Genomic DNA, 26,434 nt, shown 5'->3' on the forward strand with positions numbered 1-26,434 from the left:
AAAATATCTGCAGTACCATCATGATTGATGATTCCTTGAGGCTAAAATCATGATAAATATTTTCCGGAAAAAATAGTGCCAATTCTAAGGAAGGAATCAAAAGCATAGTTTTTATAGACATACATTTATTCGATTAAAGATGCACCGTTTTGTTCCTCAATATTTCAGCATTCTTCACGCAACTTAAGAATTCCATCCTCTCAGAATTTCTTTATTTTCTTGACAAAAAACTGGGCAAGGTGCTTTTAATGCTAAACAATGAGTTGAAGTTCTTACAGGAATCTTAATAGTTGATAATCTGAAGATGAAATATCTGGTAAGTACGGTGGGTGGAGTCTTATAGGCGCCCTAGAAGCCTTCTGGATCGTTGTTCAGCTGCGAGCAGTACTTGTTGGAATTCATCGAACCTATTTATATACAGATTTGCTCCAGTCTCACCAGATCCAGATCATGACTTCAGGCGAAAACCTGCTTCGGAGTTTTATTCACTTTTTTAACTCTACATCATTGTGAATGGTTTTCCCTTAACAATCCGCTACAAATATGTATGTTCGTAGCGTTTATGAAACGAATTGCAGATTGAGATGCGTTCCTTCAAATGATTTTTGGTAAAATAAACCCTTATTCCAGAATTAGATCGGATTTAAAATTAGCACAATGTTACATCCTTTAATCTAATCCAGTCAAATTCTATCTAACATTTGCACAAATGCTACAACCTTGGATTGCATTATGCAAAAGTCGATCTCGTTCGGATTGCGATATGTCAAATACGATTGGGTTCCGGAATATGGTTGAATATGTAATCCATTCATTGGAGCGTTTTTTGCACTCATGCTTCACCATGAACGACGGTTTTAGACATCAGTAGCGAATCTACTAATTCATGAGTCGTGTATCGTGGATTAATCTTGATAAGTTCTTCGATTTGATTGTCATCAGTAGTACCACAGACTTTTTAGAAAACCGTAGAAGCGTAGAAGCGCATTACAAAAATGACCAGATATCAATAAAGAAAAACATCATTGCAAGAAACAGATCTCTAAAGATACGGCCCGTGCATTCATGGAAGGATTTGTTTTCGGAAAACCTTGGGAATTCTTGATAATTAAAAACGAAGCAGTTTTGTCTCCAAGAGCTGAAGCAGAACCGAAACCCGCACATAAGTTTAAGGATTTTCATTACTACAAAATTCTAACATTCTTTCTGTCTTTGGATCTCTTTATCCTGATGGAATTCATGGTCCTCTATTACCGATTGGAATAAATTGATCCAGTTCATGTGTGTTTCTTTCAGAAATACATTTCAGGGAAGAACTTGAGCCATATGAAAAAATATGGGTGTTTGACCGGGCAGTACTCTCAGACAACTCAGTCTTTTTAATGATGAATATAGAGTACTCAGGGTGGGCGTAAAGTTTAAAAAATCTTGTAAATACAGAGCAGATCTCATTCAATTTTGACTATAAATATAAATGTTTCCGTGTAAAATGAGAGATACAATGAAAAAAGTAGAAGTTAGTCAATCAAAACGAGGGGTCGTGAAGCAATTAGGAGTGCATTCATTTTTGCTATTATTGAGATAAACTTATGCCTCGGTACATGTTCTTGGTGGTTTTTTTCATTTAACGATCTTTTTTTTGTCACAAGGTAATCTATTTATTTAATTGTTATCGACAGGCACTATTCTATCTCGATGATATCAGTGGATATCTCGTATTAGTTCAATAATGTTTTTCCGAACCGTCAATGGTGGAAGTTAAAGCCTGAAGCTACTGTTTTGAACAGAGGTTGTAGACATAAACGTCAAAGTTACATCCATGGCTGGTACGACGAAAAGAAAAGTTGAACCTAAGATTTACCAAGAACACTGGGTAAAGTGTCCTAACCAAGACTTAGGAGCAGGACAGATCCCAACCTCGTGGATGAGATATGCTTTGAAATTTAACTTAAAGTTCGAATACACTCCTAAATCCTTCATGCAGTCCATTTTGATATCGTCAGATGATTCTCTTCTAGAGAATGTATTCGTTAAAAACCTTCGACAAAAAATGGCAAAGAGAAAAATCAAACTGCCAAGGAGATTGGTTCCAACAAATATAAAATATTGAGAAATACAAGAATATTTTTTTTTTGCTAGCTTACGTTGTTGTCATTCTTCTGTCAGTTCTATTGAAAAATAATGGGGAGTTCATTATCCAAAGACTGATCAGATTCCAGTTAAAACTTAACATTATATTTATATACAACCATTCCATGCCAAACCGATATAGTGGTTCTCAGACATTCGTTAAAATTGATTGTTTTGTTCTTTCGATCCCATTTTGTTGTTTTTCACCCGTATTTTTAATGTTTTCATTAGGGTGTCTATTTCCATTTTAGAACAGTCTGAAAAATCTATTATCCTCTTTTTGTTTTTTTTTCCAAAAATATCTTTTTTTCAAAAAATCCTAACTTTTGAACTACTGGACCGATTCAGATGATCGACGTATCAAATTAATGCCAATTAGCTAATATTTTTTAAGAAAAATACAACGCTGGCAAAAGGATTGGATTATGCTTTCATAATTATTGTTTAGTTGTTTACAGATTACATGGATTCGGGACCAAGGGCGCTATACACATATTTTTCGTGGTATACGAATTCGAATTCGAATTTAAAACTGAATTCGTTTTTAAAACTGAATTAGTTCCAAACTGCCTCTGTAATAAAAAAAAACGTTTTCAGGTTCACGAATGCGACGGTTTGTTGATGGGCGTTATATAGTCTGATTTGTTTATATTTGCGATGACAAATGTACAGTGTCGACGTCTGGTGGCGATATTAGTGCTTGGGAGGTAAATTTTTCTCTATCAGATCGGATATTGCAAGTGCAGTGTAACAATATAAAAGTTTGAACGATAATTTCTACTTCATATTGTTTTATTACCTAACACAAGTAGTCCTGACACTCACTTAACCATTTGTCGATACATTTCATGTTTGTTCTACAAATTATTAGACAAATTAGAGATGCCAACCTTCCTGATTTTTCAGGATTTCCCAGATTTTTTAGCACGCTCCCTGATATGCTGACAAACACTTAATTTATCCTGATTTTTCTGAAATGATCCTGATTTTTCCTGATTTTTGTACTCTTTACATTATTTGTAAAAAAAATACTGGTTTCCATGTCAAGTCTTCCATTGCTTTCCTCAATCATTCCAAAGCATGGATGATGAATTTAGTGAAAATTTCAACATTGATTTCTCTTCAATTGACTGTAGTGATGCTGTAGGTTTTTCGGAAAAAATATAAACGATCAAAAGATCAGGCGAAACACTGACATGTACGCTTATGCGAGGATTTATACCATGCTTATTAATTCTTTTTCTGGTGGGCTTTGGAATGGATTCTGTATTATGAGCTGCAACCAAGCAACCTGTTTCTCACACGTATGGCTCGCAGCAGCTCTCGACGAGGAAGCAAACATATTCTGGGAGGATAGAATATTTAAGTTGTGTGAAAGATGACGAGAAATGTGAAACAGAACCATGGATATAAAATTAAATTATAATGTTTTTACTAAAAATCATGTTTTTGTTTTCCCAAAAACGACAATAACTTTACGGACAACCCATTATGAGCTATCCTGATATATCCTGATTTTTATTTTCATTCTTCCTGATTTTTTTAAATTATAGTTGGCAACCCTGATTATAATATAAAATCATCATCATCAGACACAAATTTCGTTCAATATGTTTTTGCAATTTCGGAAAAAAAAACTCTTATTTCATCACATTACATAAATATTTGATACGTTAAGGTAAATTTTTATTCATAATTTTGATTTTGAAAGCATGTTTATTCCACCTGAGTATCCATCATTATTTTCGTCTCCCAATGAAAGCACACGTAGCTTAATGCCGTCTACGCAAATATACTCTTCAAAATCAGAATCCGAATTGGATTACGATTCCAATAATACAAAAGCAAAAGCAGCAGGTTTTCCATTTTCATAGTCTTTATTTTATAGTAGTATTGGTGAACCCGAGTGCGAACCCGTCAAACATCTCAGTGCGGAACTAACAACTTTCGGGTTGAACCTAGTGCGAAACTAGGTTGAAACTGAGTGAATAAAAAAACGTTTTGACAGCAGTTAGTTTGGCACTGGGGTTGAAACTGAACAAAAACGAATTCGCTATTAGTATTACACTATGGACGAATTTCATGCCAACTCGACTGGCCGTTGGCAGCACCATCTCAGATAGCAGTGAAACATTGTGGGTGTAAAGGCATGGGTCAATTAAGCAACTTTTCATACTTGAAATATTCGAAAAATAATTAGACTACTTTTTGGAAAAAGGCAATTTTTTTCCTATTTTTTTACAAAAAAAAAATATAATTCAAAAACTATGATGCCTACAAAATTCTTGTCAATGGATGAAATGTAGGAAATTGCTCAAATTGTCACAAAAAATACCAAAAATTTTTTGAAAAAAAAATTCGCTGACAAAAAAGTTATCTTAAAAACTAAATTCATTTTTCTTAAAAACGTATTATTTTAAAATTCCCAAATATATATATATATATATATATATATATATATATATATATATATATATATATATATATATATATATATATATATATATATATATATATATATATATATGACTAGCCCTTACAATTTCCAGCAAGGAAGATGGGAACTTTTACAGAGAAAAAGTTTTTCGAACCACAACTTTTTCATGTTTTCTTTGAAAAAATAAAACAACTTATCCTAATTTTGTTTAAAGTCAAGATAGCGATATAGTGTATTCGACAATGTTTTAGACCTTGTTAAACTATAAACTTTTGTCGAAGACATCAACATTCTATCTTTTATAGTTTTTGGAATATAAGTCATTTTTGTACGAAGACTCCTGAAAAAAATTATGTTTTGTTCGTAACATTTTTGTGTGTAAATTCTCACGTTTGATATGTTCTTGACATGCTTCTAAATAGAGAAAAGTTTAAAGTCATTGACTAGAATCTCTCAATTCGACGTTTCCAGATATATATAACAGTTCTATTGAAATGATGCATAAAAAAACTATATTTGAAATGTATTGTTTTGTTCAGGTTCGAAACATTGAACAAATTTAACACCTTGCGGCCGGAATTAATTTCTTTTGAAATAGATCGTCTTATCTTTCCACGCTAATAATATTTTGTTCATATGTAGTACCGTTATATATTAATCATAGAATCGTCACATTAGTTCGTGAACAGAATCACTAGACATTAAAATTCAACTAGTTCAACTAGTTCAAAACAATCTATTTGGTATAATTTTGATTTCGACTAAGCTGTGTCATGTTAGAACAAATGATTCATTGCACACATTAAACTGCTCTTTAAGCTTCAGCTTTAAATTTTTTTAAATTTAATTAAGCTTTAAACTTCACTCAACTCGTAATTTTGGAGACGGAAGTTTGATAGTTTGAGGAAAATATTTCCAAAAAGGTTTTGTTCTGATAACCTTCCATCAACACGAAATAGCAGTCAGAAGTACAACGAAGAACTTCAGAATCATTTACTGCCGTTTTTCACAATAACCTGTTTTATGATTGAGATTATGGCTGTTTTTTTAAAGATTTTGTGTACTAACACTTCTATTTTGCTAACCAACAAACTCTATTAATCTTATCAACCAGTTTTCATTTGGTTCCTGAAACGTTCCTGTAGAACCTTCCCATACAGAGATATTTCTGTTTGATTTAAAAATTACCCCTTCGTCTTAGATGATGAATAATTCAAGAGGTGATTATCGCACCGCAAATCGAAGGACAGTTTCGAAATTAAAATAAATTATGTATAAAGTTAATTTAGTGCTTTGACTAACAAAACTTTATTCAAACTTTTCGCTGAAAACCGAAAACAGGTGGGTTGTAGTGTTTTAGAAAATTGTCTGTAATTTTGCAAATATTGCAGTAAATTCTTATGTTTGCAGGAAAATTTTCAGCCTAGTGTATCCTTTACATTCCTGTGAACGTTTCATATTGATATGTTCAGCGGTTTTTTCTAGCCGATTTTTCAAAATTTGAAGTAAATGAGAGGAGCACTTCATCTCAAATCATACCGGAAGAACAAAATGCTATGCGACTCTCAGAATGACCGATTCTTACCTTTCATTTTCATGCGATATATTAAGGATATATAAAGAGACATTAACGATATATTAAGGTTTAAGTTTGATATTTTTATGTTCAACAAATGTGCGTTGTACAAAACCGTGCATAATTTTTATAAAAAATAATGAATATATATTCGACAAGTTAACATTCAAATCCCTTAATGTATAAAAACCAATATTCACTTGAAGTGGGAACGGATTCAAAATGTGTTTTACGTCACTCACCTAGTAAACATTTTTGAACAAGGCTCCGTACGCTCTTTTGGGAAAATACTGCTAGGGTCGGTTCCAAATATGACAGTAATAACTTCGATCGTTATCGATTCTCACAGTTGGTTAGCTCAACCAACATTACACACCTACACACCTACACACAAATTCAGAAGAACTAGCAAAATTCAATGTTTCCGAAATATACACACTGTTTCATAAATATTTCCGCGAAATAACCACCAGAGACTTCAGCACATTAAGCGACGAACCGACGGCTTACGGTATAATATTATCTCTATTCTCGAACCTCACAATTTACAATGCATCGCGGCGATCAGCGAATCCGTTAACAAATAAGCATCTATTTCAAATCCACACTCATTAATTTCATCCAAAGTCCCCGATTCGGTGGCGCACTATTTGTTCTGCTACTTGTGCTGCTGTTGGTAAACAAACTCGTTTTATTACGTTTGAGGTCCGATGTTCTGCAACCGCGACAAGCCTCCTGGCCCTTGTTTTTTAATGCACTTCATGTTGACATTCCGGGCGCAGTGATGCCATCTCTCCGCCAGAGATGTTTTGTAAGCGACAGCAGCTACAAAGAAAGAAGAAACAAGAAAAGAGGTGCTTGTTAATCGTTGGGTCCGGCTCAAGGGCTGACATTTTTGCAGTGAACTATTTTTCTCCCCGCCCGGAAATTCGTCTCGTTCGAATCCAACGCTTTCATCGCTAACGCAACCCACCGTGTGCCACCGGAACGGATTCGGCGGTACCCCAGAAGCTGAGACCTCCATGTCAACCGAGGTGTTCATTGGAGAGAACCGAGCGCAGCACGACTCGAGTGGGCAATGTTTTTTCGTTAATGTGTTTTTCTCTATAGCTGGAATTGTGTTGACAAAATGGATTAGTTAATTCCAACAGATACAAGTAGACGAACTGCCTGCAATGGGACGTGTCATCTCTGGCGCGTTTGTTGTGATGCGGAGAACAACTTCATCGGTTGCTTCCGAGAATACCCAGATACTAGAAGAAAGAGCAGCGACACGGTTCTCGTGACTGGGTGCCATTGCGTTGCGACTGAGTAATTTGATGCAAATGCTTCCCAGAATAGGCTTACGTAACAACCATTTCATATTTTATTGTGCATGTTGTCGAATGTACAAAATCTCGCGTCATTTTGACACATCCAACTACGATTCGATTTTTACCCTGCTCTCCCATCACAACAATGGCAACGTCATCGTTGACAATTAACTGCTCGGGCCGAACTTTCCCAAGCTCTGAAAATTGTTCCACATTTTAATATATCAACTGTCCCCGTGACAGCTTCAAACCACACTCTCGGTACCCATCAATATTTTCCCATATTGTGAGCTCGAGAGCAGCACTCCTCAGTCCGGCCAGGGCTAATTTTTAATTTAAAACCATTTTCCAGCAATAAGCCAAACAGTTGCTCACGATTCGCTTTTATTTCTTTGCTTCTCGTGTTATTTTTTCCTTCTGTTTTGTCCCACGTTGTGGTACGTTATGAGAGACCTCTAGGCATCATCGCGTGGATGCCGGCTTCCACACGGCTGATGGTTCCCTCCGATGGGCAGCCGAAAGTAAATGTCGAATCGAACTAATGTCTTATGTTTGCTACTATTTGGCAGGCAGGCTGAACGAGCGAGCAGAAACAATAACAAAAGGCAAATAATACACGATGGGTATCATGAGAGTGGAGTAAATAATTTTATGACAGTTCAGAATGTGGTTTGGCTCAGCCCCATGGTTGCGCTGATTTCAAGTTTTGCGGAATATATAACATAGACACAAGCGTGTGAAACATAGTTAACACATGGTGTTATGGCCAAAAAAGTTCGTAAAAACGTGGAGAGTCCAATGGTTGATTCTTATGCTAGTTGGTGCCAGGATTCGATCTAGCATAAAATTTCATCCCAATCTGTCATATAAGGGTAAAAACTACCCGTGTGCAGTACTGAAGACAGAAGTTGAGATTGAAATATATTTCAGCGAAGCTTATGGCCAGTGTCGTTATCAATCACGCTGTATCGGCCAACTAAATTCAAACGTAAGAGAATATTTTATGAATATCATCTAGATTTCCCGAACCACTTGAAGAACTCTACGAAAGAATGAAATTGTGTTATAATATTAATATCATAGAGATCTCAGTCGAACGATGAAAAATATTCAAAAAAAACACACAAATTTAGATGTGAGAAAACTTATTGGAGCGAATTTTAAATAACGTTTGGTAATAAAACACAGTGGAAATTATTTCTATTATTATATCTATATCTATAAAAATGAGTTTCTGTCTGTCTGTCTGTCTGATTTGATATAGACTCGGAAACTACTGAACCGATCGACATGAAAATTGGAATGCCATACAAATGAAGCATAAATTTCTGCTTAACTCAAGAACTAATAAAGAAATTAGAGCCTAATTTGGCATGTGGATGTTTTAGGAGACAAGAAACGTTTCTTAGGTGGTTTGAAACTCTGAATTGAACTGAATAACTCGAGAACTAATCAAGCAAATTGAATCAAACTTGGCATATAGAGGTTTTAGGGATTGATAAACGTTTCTACGGTGTTAAGATTCCCTTTCCCTTCTCGCTAAGTGGAGGGCTGTCATACAATTGAAACCCAAATTTCTGCATAACTCAAGAACTAATCAAGCAAAAGGAATCAAATTTGGTATATGGGGGTTTTAGGAGGCAATAAATGTTTCTTTGGCGGTTTGACACTCCTTACCCTGCCATACAAATGAAACACAACTTCTGCATAACTCGAAAACTAATCAAGCAAATGGGGCCAAATTTGGGATGTGAGGGTTTTCGGGTACGAGAAATGTTTCTATGATGGTATGACACCCCTCCCTCCTCTGGAATGGAGAGAGGGTCCCATAAAAATAATACACATACCTCAACCAAACAAGACAATTGAAATTTTTCGGAAAACTCTGAAGGAAAATGGGAAAATTAGAAAAAAATAATTCGCATATGTTCTACAATTAAATATTGACAAGCGTTGTTAGTCCATTTAATGTTTGCGCTAACGAAATTGATCTTTGTTCGAAAGTGGAAATGGATTTTAATGTGATAAAACGCACTCCTATATCATCTATATCGTGGATCGCCGAATGAGTTGAGAAGATCATAACTCGAGAAAGGAATTGTCCTATTTAGGGCTGTCTTTATTCTATCATATTTTCTGTATCAAACATTTATTCCATTTAACGGAGCAACGTGTTATTTGCAAGTGGATGAAAAATCATGCACGAGAATTGTGTCTGAAAATAATCTGATTTTATAATGTCGAGTTTTGGTAGAACTACTGAATTTTTATAGCAAAAAAATAATTTTAAAGGATAGATTAGTTGATCAATCAATGAACAGTTCTGCGATCGGACCCATGAACGTGCGCTTAGTAATAAAACGTGGATGTGATAACGGAAAATAAATAAAATTGCCTGGTCAGCTAGTATATTTATAAAACCTTGATACATATCAGTATAAAATAGCTTTCGCATCCTCTATATTCGACTGATTCAGTCATGTTTGTCCAACCATTATTTTCCATTTGGTTTAGTACACAAAAAATTGATCTAACGATAAGATCTTTACTGAAATGAACAGCTACAGAGGATAGACAAAAAGAATCCGACTAAAGGGTGTACCGTTCAAAATCCGCACACATTCAAATTGCCGTTGGGTAAATTTAATTGAAATTTGGCGTAGACATAGTTTGATGTGTATTGTATTCACTCTGTGGATCGATTTCATCAGGTACGCAAAAGTTTTCAAAATAACGCCGAAAGAACGTTTGCACGAGTACTTTGGAAATAAGAATCTGCAGCATCATGCCATCGGAAAAGAAAGTTGGGAATTTCGATTCACGACGTCTGGTATTAAAAAACGTCTGACTGTTGATCGCAAACGAAGATCTTTAAACGGAAACCGAACGCCTAAGTTCGAGTTGTGGCTAAAAAGGTGCATGTGAGCAAGACTTTCGTGCAAAATACTAAGACTCGAGTTGGACTACGTGCGTTTAATGTTCAGAAGTCCCCAAACCGTGACGAGAAACAGAATACGGTCCGAAAAAGTCATGCCCGGAAGTTGTACGATCAGCAGTTAATGAAACCACACCTCCTTACACAGAAGATGTCGAAGTTCGCCAAGAAGTTCTAAATCTAGCAAGCGATTTGTACTTGCGGAAAGCGGAGTACACCTTTCGTTACCGCAAGCACCATGATTGGACAGGTGTATTTGTGACTCCAAAAGTGGCTTCTCCCACTTCCTACCGACAATCTTCTGGCCTTATTTGGCATCATGCCATTACACGAAGAACGTGCTATAAGGTGGTATAAGGCAAATTATGTCAATTTCTTGCCGATTTTGAACCATCCAAACACTCCGGAACTAGGCCCTATAAAAAATACTGGGTCGTTATAAAGGGGCACCTTCTGAAAGGATCTAAAGTGGTGAAGAATGTAGAAGAAATGAAGAAAACATAGGTTAATATGCAAGTTAATATTCCTTGCATATTAACCTATTCCTACCGCCGTCCACTATGATTTTAAAAGTGCTGACTTTAATAGCATAATTGGAGTGCTTTTAGACATTGATTGGTATGAAATCTTGGACAAGGACGACGTCGATGCTGCTGTCCAAACATACACGAACATTGTGAGCTATCTGATCGACAAACATGTTCCGAAGAAGTTTATACGATCATCCACTCATCAACCCTGGCAGACTACCGACCTTCGTCGGCTCAAAACCGCTAAGAAAGCTGCACTTAGAAAATATTCGAAATACCGTCTCCCATCCTTGAAACAACGATACCTACAACTGAACCATCAGTACCAAAAATCAAGCAAACGATGCTATTCAATCTATCTACGTCGTATTCTGCGCAAATTCAAGAGTAATCCTAAATCTATCTGGAAATACGTCGATGAGCAGCGTAAGGAGTCTGGATTACCGTCTTCTATGTTTCACGATGGACATGAAGTGTCTGACACACAGGAAATTTGTAGCCTCTTCTCTGCTAAGTTTTCCAGCACTTTCTCGAAAGAGAATCTGTCCCTAGACCAGCTCTTGAGGGCCACAAGAAACGTTCCAATACAGAACAGTTCGTTGTTCCGAATCACCGTGGATAATGCAATGTTGGAATCGGGCATCAGCAAATTAAAATCCTCGAATTCCGTCGGACCAGATGGAATCCCAGCATCAATTATGAAAAAGTGCGCAGCAGGACTGTTATTTCCATTATGCTTATTGTTCAATCTTTCATTGACAAAAGGCATCTGTCCATCGCTTTGGAAGAAGGCTCACATTTTCCCGGTTCATAAAAAAGGCGATAGAAGAAACGTCGACAACTATCGAGGTATCTCCGCTCTGAACGCGGCTTCTAAACTGTTTGAGCTTGTAGTCATCGAATCGATTTTCACTCACTGTAAACATTACATATCAATAGATCAACATGGTTTCATGCCGAAACGTTCCACCACAACGAATCTTCTTTCGTTTACGACATACATTGCTGACGGAATGTCCGGAGGTATGTCCCAAACGGATGCGATTTACACGGACCTGTCCGCCGCCTTTGATAAAATCAACCATGACATTACGGTGGGTAAATTGGATAAGCTTGGCTTCAGCGGCAATGTTCTACATTGGCTCACATCATATTTGGTCGGACGCTCTCTCGCGGTTAAAATAGGCGATTGTTTCTCCGCAGAATTCCCTGCTACATCAGGAATACCTCAGGGGAGTCATCTCGGCCCTCTGATATTTCTCATCTATTTTAATGACGTAAATTTCGTCCTGGAGGGCCCTCATCTTTCATTCGCCGATGATATGAAAATATTTTTCCACGTTAACTCGGAGGCTGATGCCTTGTTTCTTCAACAACAACTTGAAATTTTCCAGAATTGGTGCGTGGAAAATCGTATGAAACTGAATCCAAACAAATGTTCCACGATAACTTTCACAAGAAGGAAAGATCCTATTCGCTACAACTATTCTCTCGACGATGCTCCTCTAACTAAACTTGACTGCGTGAAGGATCTAGGAGTGTATTTAGACTGTAAACTGGATTTCAAAACTCACGTCAACTACGTGGTTGGAAAAGCTTCCCGTAGTCTTGGATTCATCATGCGCACTGCGAGGGATTTCACCGATGTACACTGCCTCAAATCTATGTTCAGCGCTCTAGTTCGTTCAAGTCTGGAATACTGTTCAGTAATTTGGAATCCGCACTATCTGAATCGAAGCTGTACAAAAGCGATTTGTCCGGTTCACCTTAAGACGATTACCCTGGAGTAACCCCCATCAGCTACCTAGCTATGAAAGCCGGTGCCAACTAATGGCTCTTGACACGTTGCACGTGCGAAGGGATGTGAACCGCGCCTTATTTGTATATGATGTGCTATTGGCTAGGACAGAATGCCCAGTTATTCTGGAGAACATCAACCTTCTGGTTCAACCTCGAACTTTACGTGACCACGCTTTCCTCCGAGTTCCTTTTCGTCGTACTAATCATGGATACAACTCAGCCATATTGGGTCTTCAGCGTCTGTTCAACAGGGTAGCTTCTGACTTCGACTTCCACTACTCAAGGAATGCGGTTCGGCAAAAATTTTTTGAACAAATACGTAGATTTCATTAATATCATTGGGGCGAAATTCCGCCTGTTGATAACGATTAAATAAATAAAATAAATAAATAAAATAAAATATGATCCTGAGGTCGTGCAGAACCTTATGCCTGGGGTTTAGACCAAGGTTCGCACATTCGGATACAAAGGCGAAATAAATTCAATGAATGATGCCAAAACTATCAGGTATACCGGTAAGTTTCTTCGGTTTCAAAACAGATGGCGTAACTTGATTATTATTCGAGTGAATCAAATTTCCAGACATGCATTGGAAAACTACTGTCATTGCGCGTATTTTTCAGTATATGTCAAAAAGATGAAGCGTAAACAACATAGTTTTTTGCCACTTCGAATTTCGTACCAACTAGAGTGTTTTTGCGGGGAGTGTTACTTCAAAATACTTCAATATGAAGAAAAAAGCTGCGGAAAGTCATCGCATTTTGGTGGAAGTTTATGGTGACCATGCTCCAACTGAGCGAACGTGTCAGACGTGGTTTGCACGGTTTAAAAGTGGTAATTTTGACTTGGAAGACGACGTTCCGGACAGCCAAAAAAGTTTGAAGATGAAGAATTGGAGGTTTTACTCGATCAAGATCCGTCACAAACGCAACATGAACTTACAGATACACTTGGAGTAGCTCAGCAAACCATACCCGATCGTTTAAATGCAATGTAAATGATCCGAAAGATAGGACATTGGGTGCCGTATGAATTGAAGCCACGAGACGTCGGACGCCGTTTTTTCACGTGCGAACAACTGCTCCAACGGCATAAAAAAAGGATTTTTTGTATCGAATCGTTACTGGCGATGAAAAGTGGGTCCATTACGACAATCCTAAACGTCGGGCAACGTATGGATTTGGTGGGACCAGCTGGGTGTGGTGTACTATTAGCTGCTAAAACCGAATAAAACCATTACGGGGACCTCTACCGAGGACAATTGATGTGTTTAAAGCGTGCACTGAAGGAAAAACGGCCACAATACGAGTAAAGACACGATTAAGTTATTTTGCAGCACGACAATGCTTGGCCGCATGTCGCGAAACCGGTCAAAAAATACTTGGAAACGCTGAAATGGGAGGTCCTGTTCAACCCGCCGTATTCTCCAGACATTGCTCCGTCCGATTACTACCTTTTTCGATCGATGCAACAGGGCATGGTTGACCAGCACTTCTCCAATTTTGATGAAGTCAAAAATTGGATCGATTCGTGGTTGGCCGATTATTTCCGCAAAAGGATCTGTGAATTGCCAGAAAGATGGGAAAAAGTTGTGACTAGCGATGGGCAATACTTTGAATATTAAATTTGTAACCATTTTTGCAGAATAAAGCATTAATTTTTGAAAAAAAACCAAGAAACTTACCGGTACTCTTATTAACTTTTATTGTTTCTTTCACTCCCTGAAAATTTGGTGATAATCGGATAAAATTTTTTGAGTATTTTGAGTATGAATTTTGTTTGTGCGGATTTTTAGTAACATTTTACCAATGTTCAAATTGTCTCCATTTGAAAAATACATCTATTGGATGGAGAAATTTATCTAGTTATTCAGAAGAAAGACGCGATTTAGAACCAAAGATTCAAGCAAGATCAATAACTTGTAACCCGGCGCATTATCGTGATGAAGAGCCTAACTTTCTCGATTGTGATTGTCGAGTCGAATTCAGCGGATTCTGGTAATCAAATCGTCCTCACAATTCTGATGGGTTGAAAATAAAGACCGGAGATGTTCCAAATTTTCTGAAGTTAAGTTAAAAGCTGTATTTTTCATCGTATGTATTGAGAGTTTATTTCTGTTTTCATTGTTTCCAGAAACCAGAACTAATTACGAGTGCTATGCCATTCGGGGAATCCGTTTCAGAAAAGTATTGTATTGGATGTACATTCTATCAAATATATAAAGGATATTCGTAATTTTTAATCTATATTTATTTTTTATGTTGGTAATACCGTCGCAAATGGCCAGATTTGCGGAAGGATAACACTTTTTTTTTCACCACGATAATCGCTCATCGATCATTGCGAACGAATTTTTGACAAAAAATATCACGGAAGTGATTGAACAAGAACCATACCCTCCAGATATGACCCCGTTTGACATTTTCTCGTTTTATCCGAAACTCAAATTACCGCTTCGTGGGACCCGATTTTGCAGCATTAAAGACATAAAAACGAATTTGCTGCGTGAACCAAAGGCAATTCCTGAACACAGCTATAAACAGTGTTTCTATGTCTGGGTTGTTCGTTGGAGAAAGTTTTTTTTTTTTTTATATCTGTATTATAGTGACTTTCAACTCATTTGGCTGGTTCGTCACTTTTACTTCCATTTTTGGAAGAATGTCGGGAGTGAGAATTGAACTCGTGACCTTTAGCTTGAGAGGCATGAATGTTACCACTACGCCAGATCGCCTCGTTGGAGAAAGTGTTTTGCTTCAGAAGAGGGCCTATTTAAAAGGCGATGATAGCAGAATATTCAAAGGCCAGTGTTGTTCTTTGTTTTCAGTGAGTATCATTTTTCGGTTGTGTAAACAACTTTTTTTTATTCATTTTTTATGAACATGTACACTTTTATGTTCTCCCATGTCGATTCCGTAATGGCTGGGGAAAATTTCGTCAATGATTTTTTCCGGCTTGAAAGAAGAAATCGATGCGTGATGTCTATGGAGATCGTGCTCTATCAATTTCAACCTGCGAATACTCGTTGAGACGATTAGGAGATTTCGACAGAAGCGACAAAGAGTGTGATGGAAGGCCTGCAACGGTTGGAGAAATTTAATTCTTTACAGCCGTTTGTCTGCTCTCAGTTACCACAGCAAGGAACTATAGAGCATTATACGACAAATAAGCCGAAAAAATTATAGGAGGTTGTGTCCAAGATACGACCGCATTGTTGACGTAGAACTACGCTGTTATTTTATATAAGTCGCTTGATTATACCTTCGGATATTATTCTATAATGCTGTGAAATTTTAGAAACAACAGCTTAGTAGAATAATCTCTGAAATGATTTTTTCATTGTAGAATCAGTTGACGATAATTGATTGATGATTCATTCTTGCCCTCGCAAAACAATCGTATGTCGCAATTTATTTCATGTCAATGCATTGAAAATTTACCTCGAAGGCTATTCCGGTGGCCTTTTTCGAAATTGACATAGACTCGACTACATTCGATTATATACATGTTACACCAGCACCATTATTCCATATTTCATAACTACATCAATATATCTTTGGAACCGCATGTAAACAACAACAATGATAACATTTGCAAGTAGCAAATATCATACTACATGTTATTTAGTATTGCCTCAAAGGAATCGCACCTCTAGATATCGTTCGTACAAACTAAGCGTAAACCAAGCGCCAAACAAGCGTTCACCATAGCATGCATACAGAGCCATACATTGGTGGCTTGAAACTACTAGCAATATAAACATTTCTCATCATTTTACGCTATTCTCAAAAGAAACGCTTCTGTTAATATTACTGGCCTCGAAAAGAGTTGCATTACTTTCTCATGCTCGAGAGAAGCGCAGTCGTCACCCTTAGTGGAGGAAGTTTTGCTACTGGCAAAACTTAGATGACTGGTTAAAATGGAATAAATTGAAATTTAATATAAGTAAAACGAAATACATGGTAGTATCGACACGCAGTCTTGATAGTGGCAATCTATGTATAAGTATAGATGGGCAACCCGTAGAAAGAGTATCATCAATCAAATATCTTGGCGTTTTTTTTTATCCAAAATATGTATTTTTATTAAGGCTCATATGGCGTCAACCTGGCGGGGCCGGGAGTTCAATATTTCGACAATGTTTGCCTTATAACTATGTTAGTAATATGTAACCGATTACTCGCGGTTGGCTCGAGGTTAGTATTACAAGTGTTTTCGTAATTGTGATGTTGCTGTCTTCAATGATCTGTACCTGTGCCCGACACGGGATACTTCCTATTGGGATGCAGCTTACCATTAATCAGCAACGCCCCCCTAGTCTGTACCCCATATCTAGCGTGGTGCGTCTTCTCGAGGAATCCAGGATAGAATGGTCACTAGCCGGCGCAATCATCAGCTCGTGTAGAGTTGTCATGAGTGGTACAACCTTTGGCTTTTGTTGAATCATCAGTGGACTGCACAACCTTTGGCCCGTGTATCTGTAAAGAGTGTGTGTATGTATTGCCGCGACTAAGTAAAAGTTTATAGATCGGATAGGAGGGATACGAAACAGGGACACAACGAAGGAAACATCATTAAACGTTGACATCGGCGTTTCTGAGGAACAGGTATAGATGAAGCAGAAGATCAGGATCACGGCTACCTAAGATATCCCGGACGGGGATATCCGATTGTCTGCCTTTTGCTCTCAGTGCTCTAGAGAGCTGAGAGCGAGCAGCATGGAACCGGATACACGACCAGACAATATGCTCGATGTCGTGGTAGCCATCGCCACAATCACAAAGATTGTTTGCTGCGAGCCCAATGCGATAGAGATATGAAGCGATAGGTTGTAGTGATTGGACATAAGCCGAGATATCACGCGAATGAAATCACGACCGACATTCAATCCCTTAAACCAAGCTTTCGTCGAAACCTTAGGGATAATCGTGTGTAACCAACGACCGAACTCATCTTCACTCCACATGCGCTGCCAACTAACGAGTGTGTCCTGACGAGGAATGTGAAAAAATTCGTTATAAGAAATTTGCCTTTCAAAAAGTGTGCTTTCTGAAGCGCCCACCTTAGCTAGCGAGTCCGCTTTCTCATTACCCGGAATCGAGCAATGAGAGGGAACCCATGCTAAGGTAATCTTGAATAATTTTTCGACCAAAACACTCAATAGATGTCTTATTCTTGTTAATTTATCAACTTTCATTGAGCGGATTGCCTCTATTGAGCTGAGACTCTTGGCGTTATTCTAGACGAAACGCTGCTTTTTGAAGAGAACATTAATTATACTAGTTTATAAGTATATATGGAGTGCTTTGTAGAATAAATTGTTTCTTGACTTTTGAAAGCAAAATAACGATCTACAAAGCGCTGATCGCTCCACATTTTGATTATTGTGCATCTGTACTATTTCTTGCAAATAAGAGACAAATGCAAAGAATGCAAATGTTGCAAAACAAGGCTATGCGCCTGATATTGAGATGTGATCGACGAACTCCGCGGAGATTCATGCTAGAATGCCTACAATGGATGTCAGTCAGTCAGCGTATTAAATATTGCACGCTCACGTTTATATACAAAATGACTAATAATATGACGCCGAATCACCTACGAAACACTATAATGTATGGAAGAGACATGCATCGATATAATACAAGACAAGCAAGCGACCTCAGAACCATGAACTTCCGAATGTCGTGTACCCAAAATTCAATTTTTTATAAGGGATATCGACTATATAATACCTTAACCAATGAGGCAAAGGCAGCAACAAGCCTTCAAATGTTTCGTAGTATTTGTAAAGAGTTTTTGAAGCATGATTTAAATTTTTGACCTGGTGTGTAATCAATGTTAGTATGTAAGATGACGAAGCTATAACGGATTAATTTTTTTTTGTTGTGCTTTTGTCTTTTTTATCATTAGACTATGATGATGGTGGTATTTTATTTGTTTGTACTCGTTTTTAATTTATTTATTTTTTTTATACATTTCGAGTAGTCTACAACAGTTTGAGCATCGTGCACGTGAAACAGCATAGAGAAGCTTAAAAATGAGCATTGGCTAAAAAAATGGTTCTGTTTTTAAGAAAATCATATTCTAAGGGATTGAAAGTGGAAATTGCGAACAAGCTAGGGATAGCTCAACCGGAATTCTTGTAAATTTATCTTTTTTACAGATGATTGACGAGATCTTTCTGTGTTGTGGCAGATCTCATTGCAGATTCAGATTGAAGCGATTATACCCCAGTTTGAATGAAGGGCCTGAAGTATCGGCTGGAATTAGGCTTAGGTTTGCTCAGCTGTCTGGTCTCGAAAACGATTAACAGATCGTTGTCGGGTATCCAGTAACTCAGCTGTCTGGTCTCGAAAACGATTAACAGATCGTTGTCGGGTATCCAGTAAAGCGGGATTTCCTTTGTAAATTCAAGGCTGGTACTGACATAGGTATTAGGTTCAATTCCTGATCGGTCAAGGGTCTTCCCGGGTTGGAAATTCTCTTGACATGCCTTGGGAGAGTTACTGGGCCTGAAGTGCAAGAATTAGGCTCGGGGTTGCTCAGCTGTCTGGACTCGAAAGCGATCGCATTAGTAGATCGTTCTCGGGAATCTAGTAAAGCGGGAAATCCCTTGTAAATTCATGGCTAATGCTAATATAGGCATTGGGTTCGATTCCCGATCGGTCAAGTGTCTTCCCGAATTGGAAATTCTCTTGACATGCCATGGAATATTTAGCGTTCAGATAATGCCCTTACTTGTTCTTTTGATAAACAATCTATGCCAGTGGTACAACCGGACCGTTTTTTGTTTTTAACTTGCTTACTGGTTGATTTGATATTACAAAGAAACTCCTCCATATAATTATCCACAAGATAACTCGTCCAGCTCAAACCTATGTAGGGGAAAGAGGTGGGACCATCATCATTTTTTTTTTAAAAAAAAAAACCTAATCACATACAAAATTCCAGAACATTTACTTTCTTTATGACTAAACAAGAGAAATAAATTCCTTTTGTTAATAACATCCTCGAAAACAGTAGCAATGCTTCATTATGATCAATATTAGCGCAAATGCAATCCTAGTTGAAGGCAGTTTTGCGACTGGCACGCGAAACCAAATAACTTATAACATTCCAGTAAGACATTCAAGATGCTTGGTATTCCCAAATAATTTTTTGGTGCACAACCTTAACGTCTGCTTCGCCATAACGTCAGTTTAATGCATTGATGCATTCTCAAAGGCACCAACGAAGCACTTATGAAGACGGAAAATAAACAATGTTAACTGCTTGGAAAAAGACTGAATTATGCCACACAACTTGTACTCTGCTGTAACACCCATCGATGCGAATTCGCTGATGAGTTTGTCAAGAGCGACCGCCTTCACCACCAGCGGGGGGAGGTTGATTTTGGTTGCTGCCAGGATAACGGCGTTTACATTTTCCACCGACGCGTCGAAATCGCCTACTCCGCTGTTGTTCGATGCGGTGTCACATTCGCGAAGGCTCGGTTCAGTCCGAGCGCTTTTCACTGCACCAACATCGCGTGCATTATTAGATGACGCTTAACTCGAAATTTTATTGCCCCTTGCAATGCGTTCGTTTTTTGCAGGGCTCGAGCCTGCCTTCCTCTTTTTCTTGCTTATCGCACACTACGCGAAGCGTCCAATTTATGACGCGGAAAGAAGAACACACGATACGAATAACGCGAAAAACGAACAGAAAAATCAAACGACGATTTCCAAGTTGGATTACCACTGGTGGGGTCCAATCTTAGAACGAAGCGCAGTGAAAGCAAAGTGAACTGGATTAATCAACAGTCCGATGCCGAATGAAAGTTTGCCTCAGCGAGATCCACTGTTTATAATCTAGGCAAGTATTCCCCTTCATTCTTCTTCTTTTCCTTTGTTCACGGAGACTTTAAATCCAACGATTTCCCCTCCGTTGGTCGTCGATAAGTTGCTCGTTATTGATGGCTCTGTTCGGGAAAGCACTCAAATGGACAGAACAAATGTATGGGAAAATAGAAACACTTAAAGTTTTTATGAATTTTAACCATTTACTAACCAAGGGATTCTAATGTATGTCATATTAAACTAATCTTACGGAATTTCCGATTCGTTTAGTATGTAAATCGCCAAAATCCGTTCGCGGCAAAATAATTATTAACGTTAACGTTATTTCATAAAAACGTGACCAGTTTTCAGATTTGACACCCTTAATGAAAGACGTAGTTCTACGTCAAAAATTGCGGTCGTTCTCCAGATATCATTTTCATGCACTAAGTATGGTTACAATGCGCCAATGTCGAACATGTGTCGCGAATTTTATATATACGGTATTTGTTTGACTCTCAGTTTATCTCGCAGGCTACTCAAGAAGGGATACATTTCTTCAATAATAGACACTATATTTAGTTATTTAGTTTTTGGAATATAACTAATACATGAACACCATTGGGGATCTGTTCTGTTATTCGATTGAATTAGATAAATGCGTCTTCGTTAAGCAGTACTTCCAATCTATATACTTTATCATCCAAATCAAAATCATTGCTTTGTTCAATCGGATGGATTATAGTCATCAGATTGCCAATGAAGGTTTTACACAGTTGTAATATCTCGGGATACACCACACTCTTTATAATCCGCCAGGAACGCAGCATAACCAATGTGATAAATAATGTGATAAAAATATTGACTGTTTACACTTCAACCAAATCAAATCAATGTACTACGTTCTGAAGCTGAAGTACACGCCTTTCGAACACATTTGCTGTCAACGTCAACATAATGTCAACGGTACTACCTTCACCACATATTATAAACCCGTAAAGTCATACTTGTACCTCTAATACATTACTTGCGAAGTGAAAAAAATCGTTTCAGTAATAATTATTTATGTTAACGGAATGTTTTTGAGAAATATCAAAACTAAAAAAGTACCAGATATGTTAGTAATTACCACTAGCCACAATACCACTACAATTACCACAATACACAATACATTTCAAACATTTGCGAGCGGAAACAAGGTAAAGGTTACTAGCAAACATTTGTCAACGATCAAATAGACATAGCCATTCAAAAAAATCGACGGCTTGTATACGAGACACGACCGGTTAGGACTCAAGACTACGCTTTTTTTTAATTTATTGGTTTATCATTTCGAATATTATTTGCGAATACATCGAAATTTCATAAATAACTCTTTAGTAAAAAGTTCCGGAGACCCTGAAAGGGTGTAATGGCTTGCGTGGTTCTGTAGAATCATTTCGAGAAGCAACGAATCTTTCTTGCCTTTGAGAGAACAATACACAATACACATATGTCGCAATTTGTTTCTTTATATCAATGCAGGCATTGCACTGAGTATTTAACGAGAGGCATCTTCTGTGCATCGCCATTCAACAAGCATAAAACACGCGTCTAACAGATGCACACAGTTTCAGCGATAAACTTCAAGTGAATATTCGTTCACTTCGCTCGAGGGGAAACATAAAACACAAGCTTCCTTTGTTGTTTCGGGTACAGGAAGATTCTGAGAATTTTACTTCTTCTTCTTCTTCTTCTTCTTCCTGAATTAAAGAGACTTTAAACTCATAGAGTTCTTTCGTCTCTCCAAGAATTTTACTCAGAGAAGATGCAATACTTATACGCTAGCGACAGCTTACTCACTTCGCAAATATTCTTTTTTCGTTATTCCCATTCGTTGTTTCTATCCTTTTTCTTCTTCTTTTCCTTTGTTTACGGAGACTTTAAATCCAACGTTTCATTCGTCTTCGACTGTCTCTATTCTAACGGCTGCATAAGTTGCTCGTTATTGACAGCTCTGTTCGGGAAAGCACACAAACGGACAGAACAAATGTATGGGGAAATGGGAATGCTTCCAATTTTCATCAATTTAAACCATATAAAGACTGTGGGATTGTAATGTATAGCATATAAAACATATCTTAGAAAATTTCCGATTCGATTGGTATGCAAATCGTTAAAATCCGTTCGCAGCAAAAATAGTTATTAATGTTAACTATATTTCATAAAAACGTGACCTGTTTTCTGATTTGTCACCCTTAATGTAAGACGTAGTCCTACGTCAAAAAGGCTTTTTTATGCAACAGGTTACATTTGAGTGTTTCGGATTTTCTAAGAATATGTGAAAAGCAGCATTTTTCCATTGGATGTATTTTTTTCAGTACAAGATTTCACCAAAATGTTATTGTTTCCAGGTAAAAATAAAATTCAATCACTCGGACAGTCAAGATCCATTAAGAAACAATCAAAATCAATCAAAACGAAAGATTTTCGTTAGTACGGTGTTATTTCACCCTCATGGAGAAAATACAGCTTTACTTTGATATAACCGAAAACGCCAGCCAGGCGACAGTATGAATATAGCTTATGGTACTTATACTGAAACAGCGAATAAGGCGCCGTTTACGATTTCGTTTCGATTAATTTCGATGCCAAAGTGGCACTACACTCTGATTCACCAGTTGTGGAAAGTAAAAGAATTGTTGTGTGTAGATATCTCTTTTATGACCAATGAGTTCAAACCATGTTTCATTTATGCAGATATCACCAAATGCATGAGTTCTTATGGAATACTGGGTTTTTGGCACACCATTTTTGCATGTTAAACCGTAAAACGCACGAATATTCAACCGATGATCACATTGAATTAGATTACCGAAATAGGCAAGTATGGTAAAAATCATCATTAACCCTTCTCACTCAAATAAAATCACCTAAACCTCTCACGAATAAATGGAAAAAGCGGGCGTTTATTTCAGCCCTACATATTATAGGTTCCAGTAGCGGGTTTCCAAGTTTCTTGAGAAATTTCACAAAAACTCATTGCTCAAATATAAACACTAAAAATTATTCCGAGAAACAAAAAAAACGCTGAAGAATTATCGGCGCTCTTTTCCATTATTAAATAGCCACACTTTCTACACTAGTCTGAAATTGTGAGTTCAGAACATCAACCCTGGAAGAACACAAATGGTTGGGCAATAACCTGAAACTCAATATATTATTAACTACATCGTTGGAAATCTTTAAAAAAAATCGAGCAATAGCCACTACTCAGAAGAAATCCAACTAAGTTAGGGTACAGTCAAACTAAAAAAAAGCGGGATATCGTTCATCGGTTTACAAATTCTTCAATTTACACCCTGGTGTGAATAACACGTCATGAATAGGCACTCTTCTCGATCACATTACAGTTGATCATACATAGAACGGCGAACGAGTTGGGAAATGATGGTACCTGACTCTGAGCATCCGACGGCATTGAGAGACACTTCATTTTCTTGGAGATATCCCTACGGAGGGGATAAAGGCGCAAATTTAGCTGTCAGTTGTACGCTTGTCAAGTGGTCTTGTACCTTCTATATGTGGTCCATAAGAACGCTAACGACTAAAGGCATTTTTTTTAAATTGAGCATTTTAAATATGTATAGTTGCTTGAGAAGTTTATTAACCCCTACCCTTTGGAATCGACTTATTACATTATTAGCCCCCAAGTAGAAACTTATCGTTGTAGGCAATTTAAAGATGTCTCGAGATGCCATGCGACTCGACACATCAAGGTGTAGTTTTTAATGGTAAATTGACCTTTGAGTAGTATTACAGCGCGATTATTCGAAAATCAAAGGCTTGGCACTATAACAAGAATTAGTTATGGCTTCATGGACTTATATGCCTTGAAGCCGTTATTGAGCACATTTGTGTTCATGATAGTACAGCAGCATTCCAATGGTTTACGAGAACCGCATCGGATCTGTTCGAAACGATGCGATACGCCCTCTTCCAAAGTGAGGATTTAAAAAAAGATAGTGTATACACTACTCCGTTTCCGAGCTAGTTGATAAGCGTTTGCGAGTAATTCGTGAATCTTCAACAACGAATCTTAATAAATTCATGTACTTCTAACACATTCCATGAAAAATGTAGACTTGATCTACTTTGTTGTAGTTTTAGTCGATTCTAAAGAAATATATTAAGAACTTCAATTTATAAACCATCACTTGTTAACACACTCAGTTTGTTTGGTGATTATTTGAGTTGAAACCCAAACATGCAAACAATGTTCCAAAAAAATAATTCTTTCAGAGAAAATTTACCTTAAGCACATATTCTATTAATTCCACTTCAACTGCAGCGAACACTTTCTTCAGTATCACTTTTCAGGAAAACGTTTTACTGGGTAACAATGCTCCCATCCACCGGGCGTTCTCGTTTCGCGCATGCTAATTTCCACGTTAACAAGCAAAATTAATCTCGATTCCTCAAAATTGCCACTCGGCATCAAGCTGGCCACCAACAGTCGTCGTCGTCGTCGTCGTTTCAGTAGCAGTACCGCACATCACTACGTGCCACCGAGCATCATTAACAACGGCTCCACAGCCCGGCTCGATGGGAAAACATACAGGAAGGAAACAAAAAGCTAACCAAATGCACTCTCTGTTTGTTTTGCTCGATCGACCAGAGCACGTTTCTTCTTGTTTTTTGACACATTTGTACTGTAGCACTAACCAAACTTATATACTCGCTGCTGCCAGCGCTGGTTCAGACCTGTTAATCAGCTAGGTCAACATTACGGGGCATCCGTAAAATCGGAACACCAGCACCAGATCGATACATAACACCCCAACAGATGTAGATCACTTTCGGACGGCTGGTCCTCAGATCGGGAGCAGATCGCTCACTCGATTGAAACACAAATCACTTCAAAAAGATGATTATATTCTATCTTTTTTGATATGTTACTCCATTAAATTATTCCACCTCCACCATATCACCGATATCACCAGAAAGTGTCGCACGCGCGGAACGATTAACTTCTCCTCTTGGACTCCAATATCGTTGAAGGCATGGAGCACGCGCGTTTCCACGACAATACCGAACGCAACGTACCACGAGTCGCTCCCAGTGAGTACTGACGGAGTGTGACCGCGAAAACGCTCGCGCAGGCCTACCCCGGCTGGGATAGTTTTACTGCCCTCTCAGCTGTGCTCGCACCGGCAAACCGGTTGCCCTCCTCGTTCAGCTGCGTTGCCGACGTGTGACAAAAAGAAACAGATAGCTGATCCTCATGCATGGGCTAGGCCGCACCGCCACAGCCACGACGAATGAGACGGGTTGAACATTCGATACTATAGTGATCCCATTTCCAAGCATCGATCGCAGGCTTGCTGGTCACTCAGGTGATTTATGCCCCACACCGATTCACTCATTTTTGCGCGAAATCAACCAAACTAATCTGTACTTATCCCGGAACTAATAAATTCCACCACAAAAACCACCCTTCAATTCGGAAGAATGTCCACCCGGCAATGGCCGGACGATTAGAATCGAATTCACGCGACCGGCGCGCTCCGGTAGATCACGAAATTGATTCATGATCCCCCGGCGCATGCAAACAGCCCGCCGCCATTTCCTCTGCGTCAGTTCCCCGAAGCGGAGCTGCATTGGCACCTTCCAGCAGCCAGCCAGCCGAACTCATTGATGAATCCGTTTCATCAACTCGTCCGTGGATTTAGGCCGTCTGATCCGCATAGATTCCCCGTGCGCCGCGTTTCCTCGCCCAAAAAAAGAAGTAGTTTAAGTTACACACGCTTTCGGGAAGACTGACTCACGAATGTTCAACTTGGATCGACGTGTTTTTGTGTTAATTTTTTTGGCAGATAGATTCTGAGATTGTGTGACCGGGAGGGGAAGATGCAGG

At 38.2% G+C, this 26,434-nt stretch overlaps 1 protein-coding gene across 1 annotated transcript in view; it reads right to left on the reverse strand.

The window, feature by feature from the left end:
* The window catches only part of LOC129775684 (uncharacterized), a 135,744-nt gene extending 110,120 nt beyond the window's left edge, over positions 1-25,624 (reverse strand). Inside the window, exons 1-2 of the mRNA XM_055780696.1 lie at positions 24,831-25,624; positions 6,386-6,968 (exon numbers count right to left, since the gene is read on the reverse strand). Coding sequence (XP_055636671.1) covers positions 6,386-6,396 — 11 coding nt within the window. The 5' untranslated portion in view covers positions 6,397-6,968; positions 24,831-25,624. The remainder of the gene's footprint in view (positions 1-6,385; positions 6,969-24,830) is intronic.
* Between the last annotated feature and the right edge of the window lie 810 nt (positions 25,625-26,434).

The sequence above is a fragment of the Toxorhynchites rutilus genome, chromosome 3, assembly GCF_029784135.1.
Source record: "Toxorhynchites rutilus septentrionalis strain SRP chromosome 3, ASM2978413v1, whole genome shotgun sequence".
Classification (NCBI taxonomy): Eukaryota; Metazoa; Arthropoda; class Insecta; order Diptera; family Culicidae; genus Toxorhynchites; species Toxorhynchites rutilus.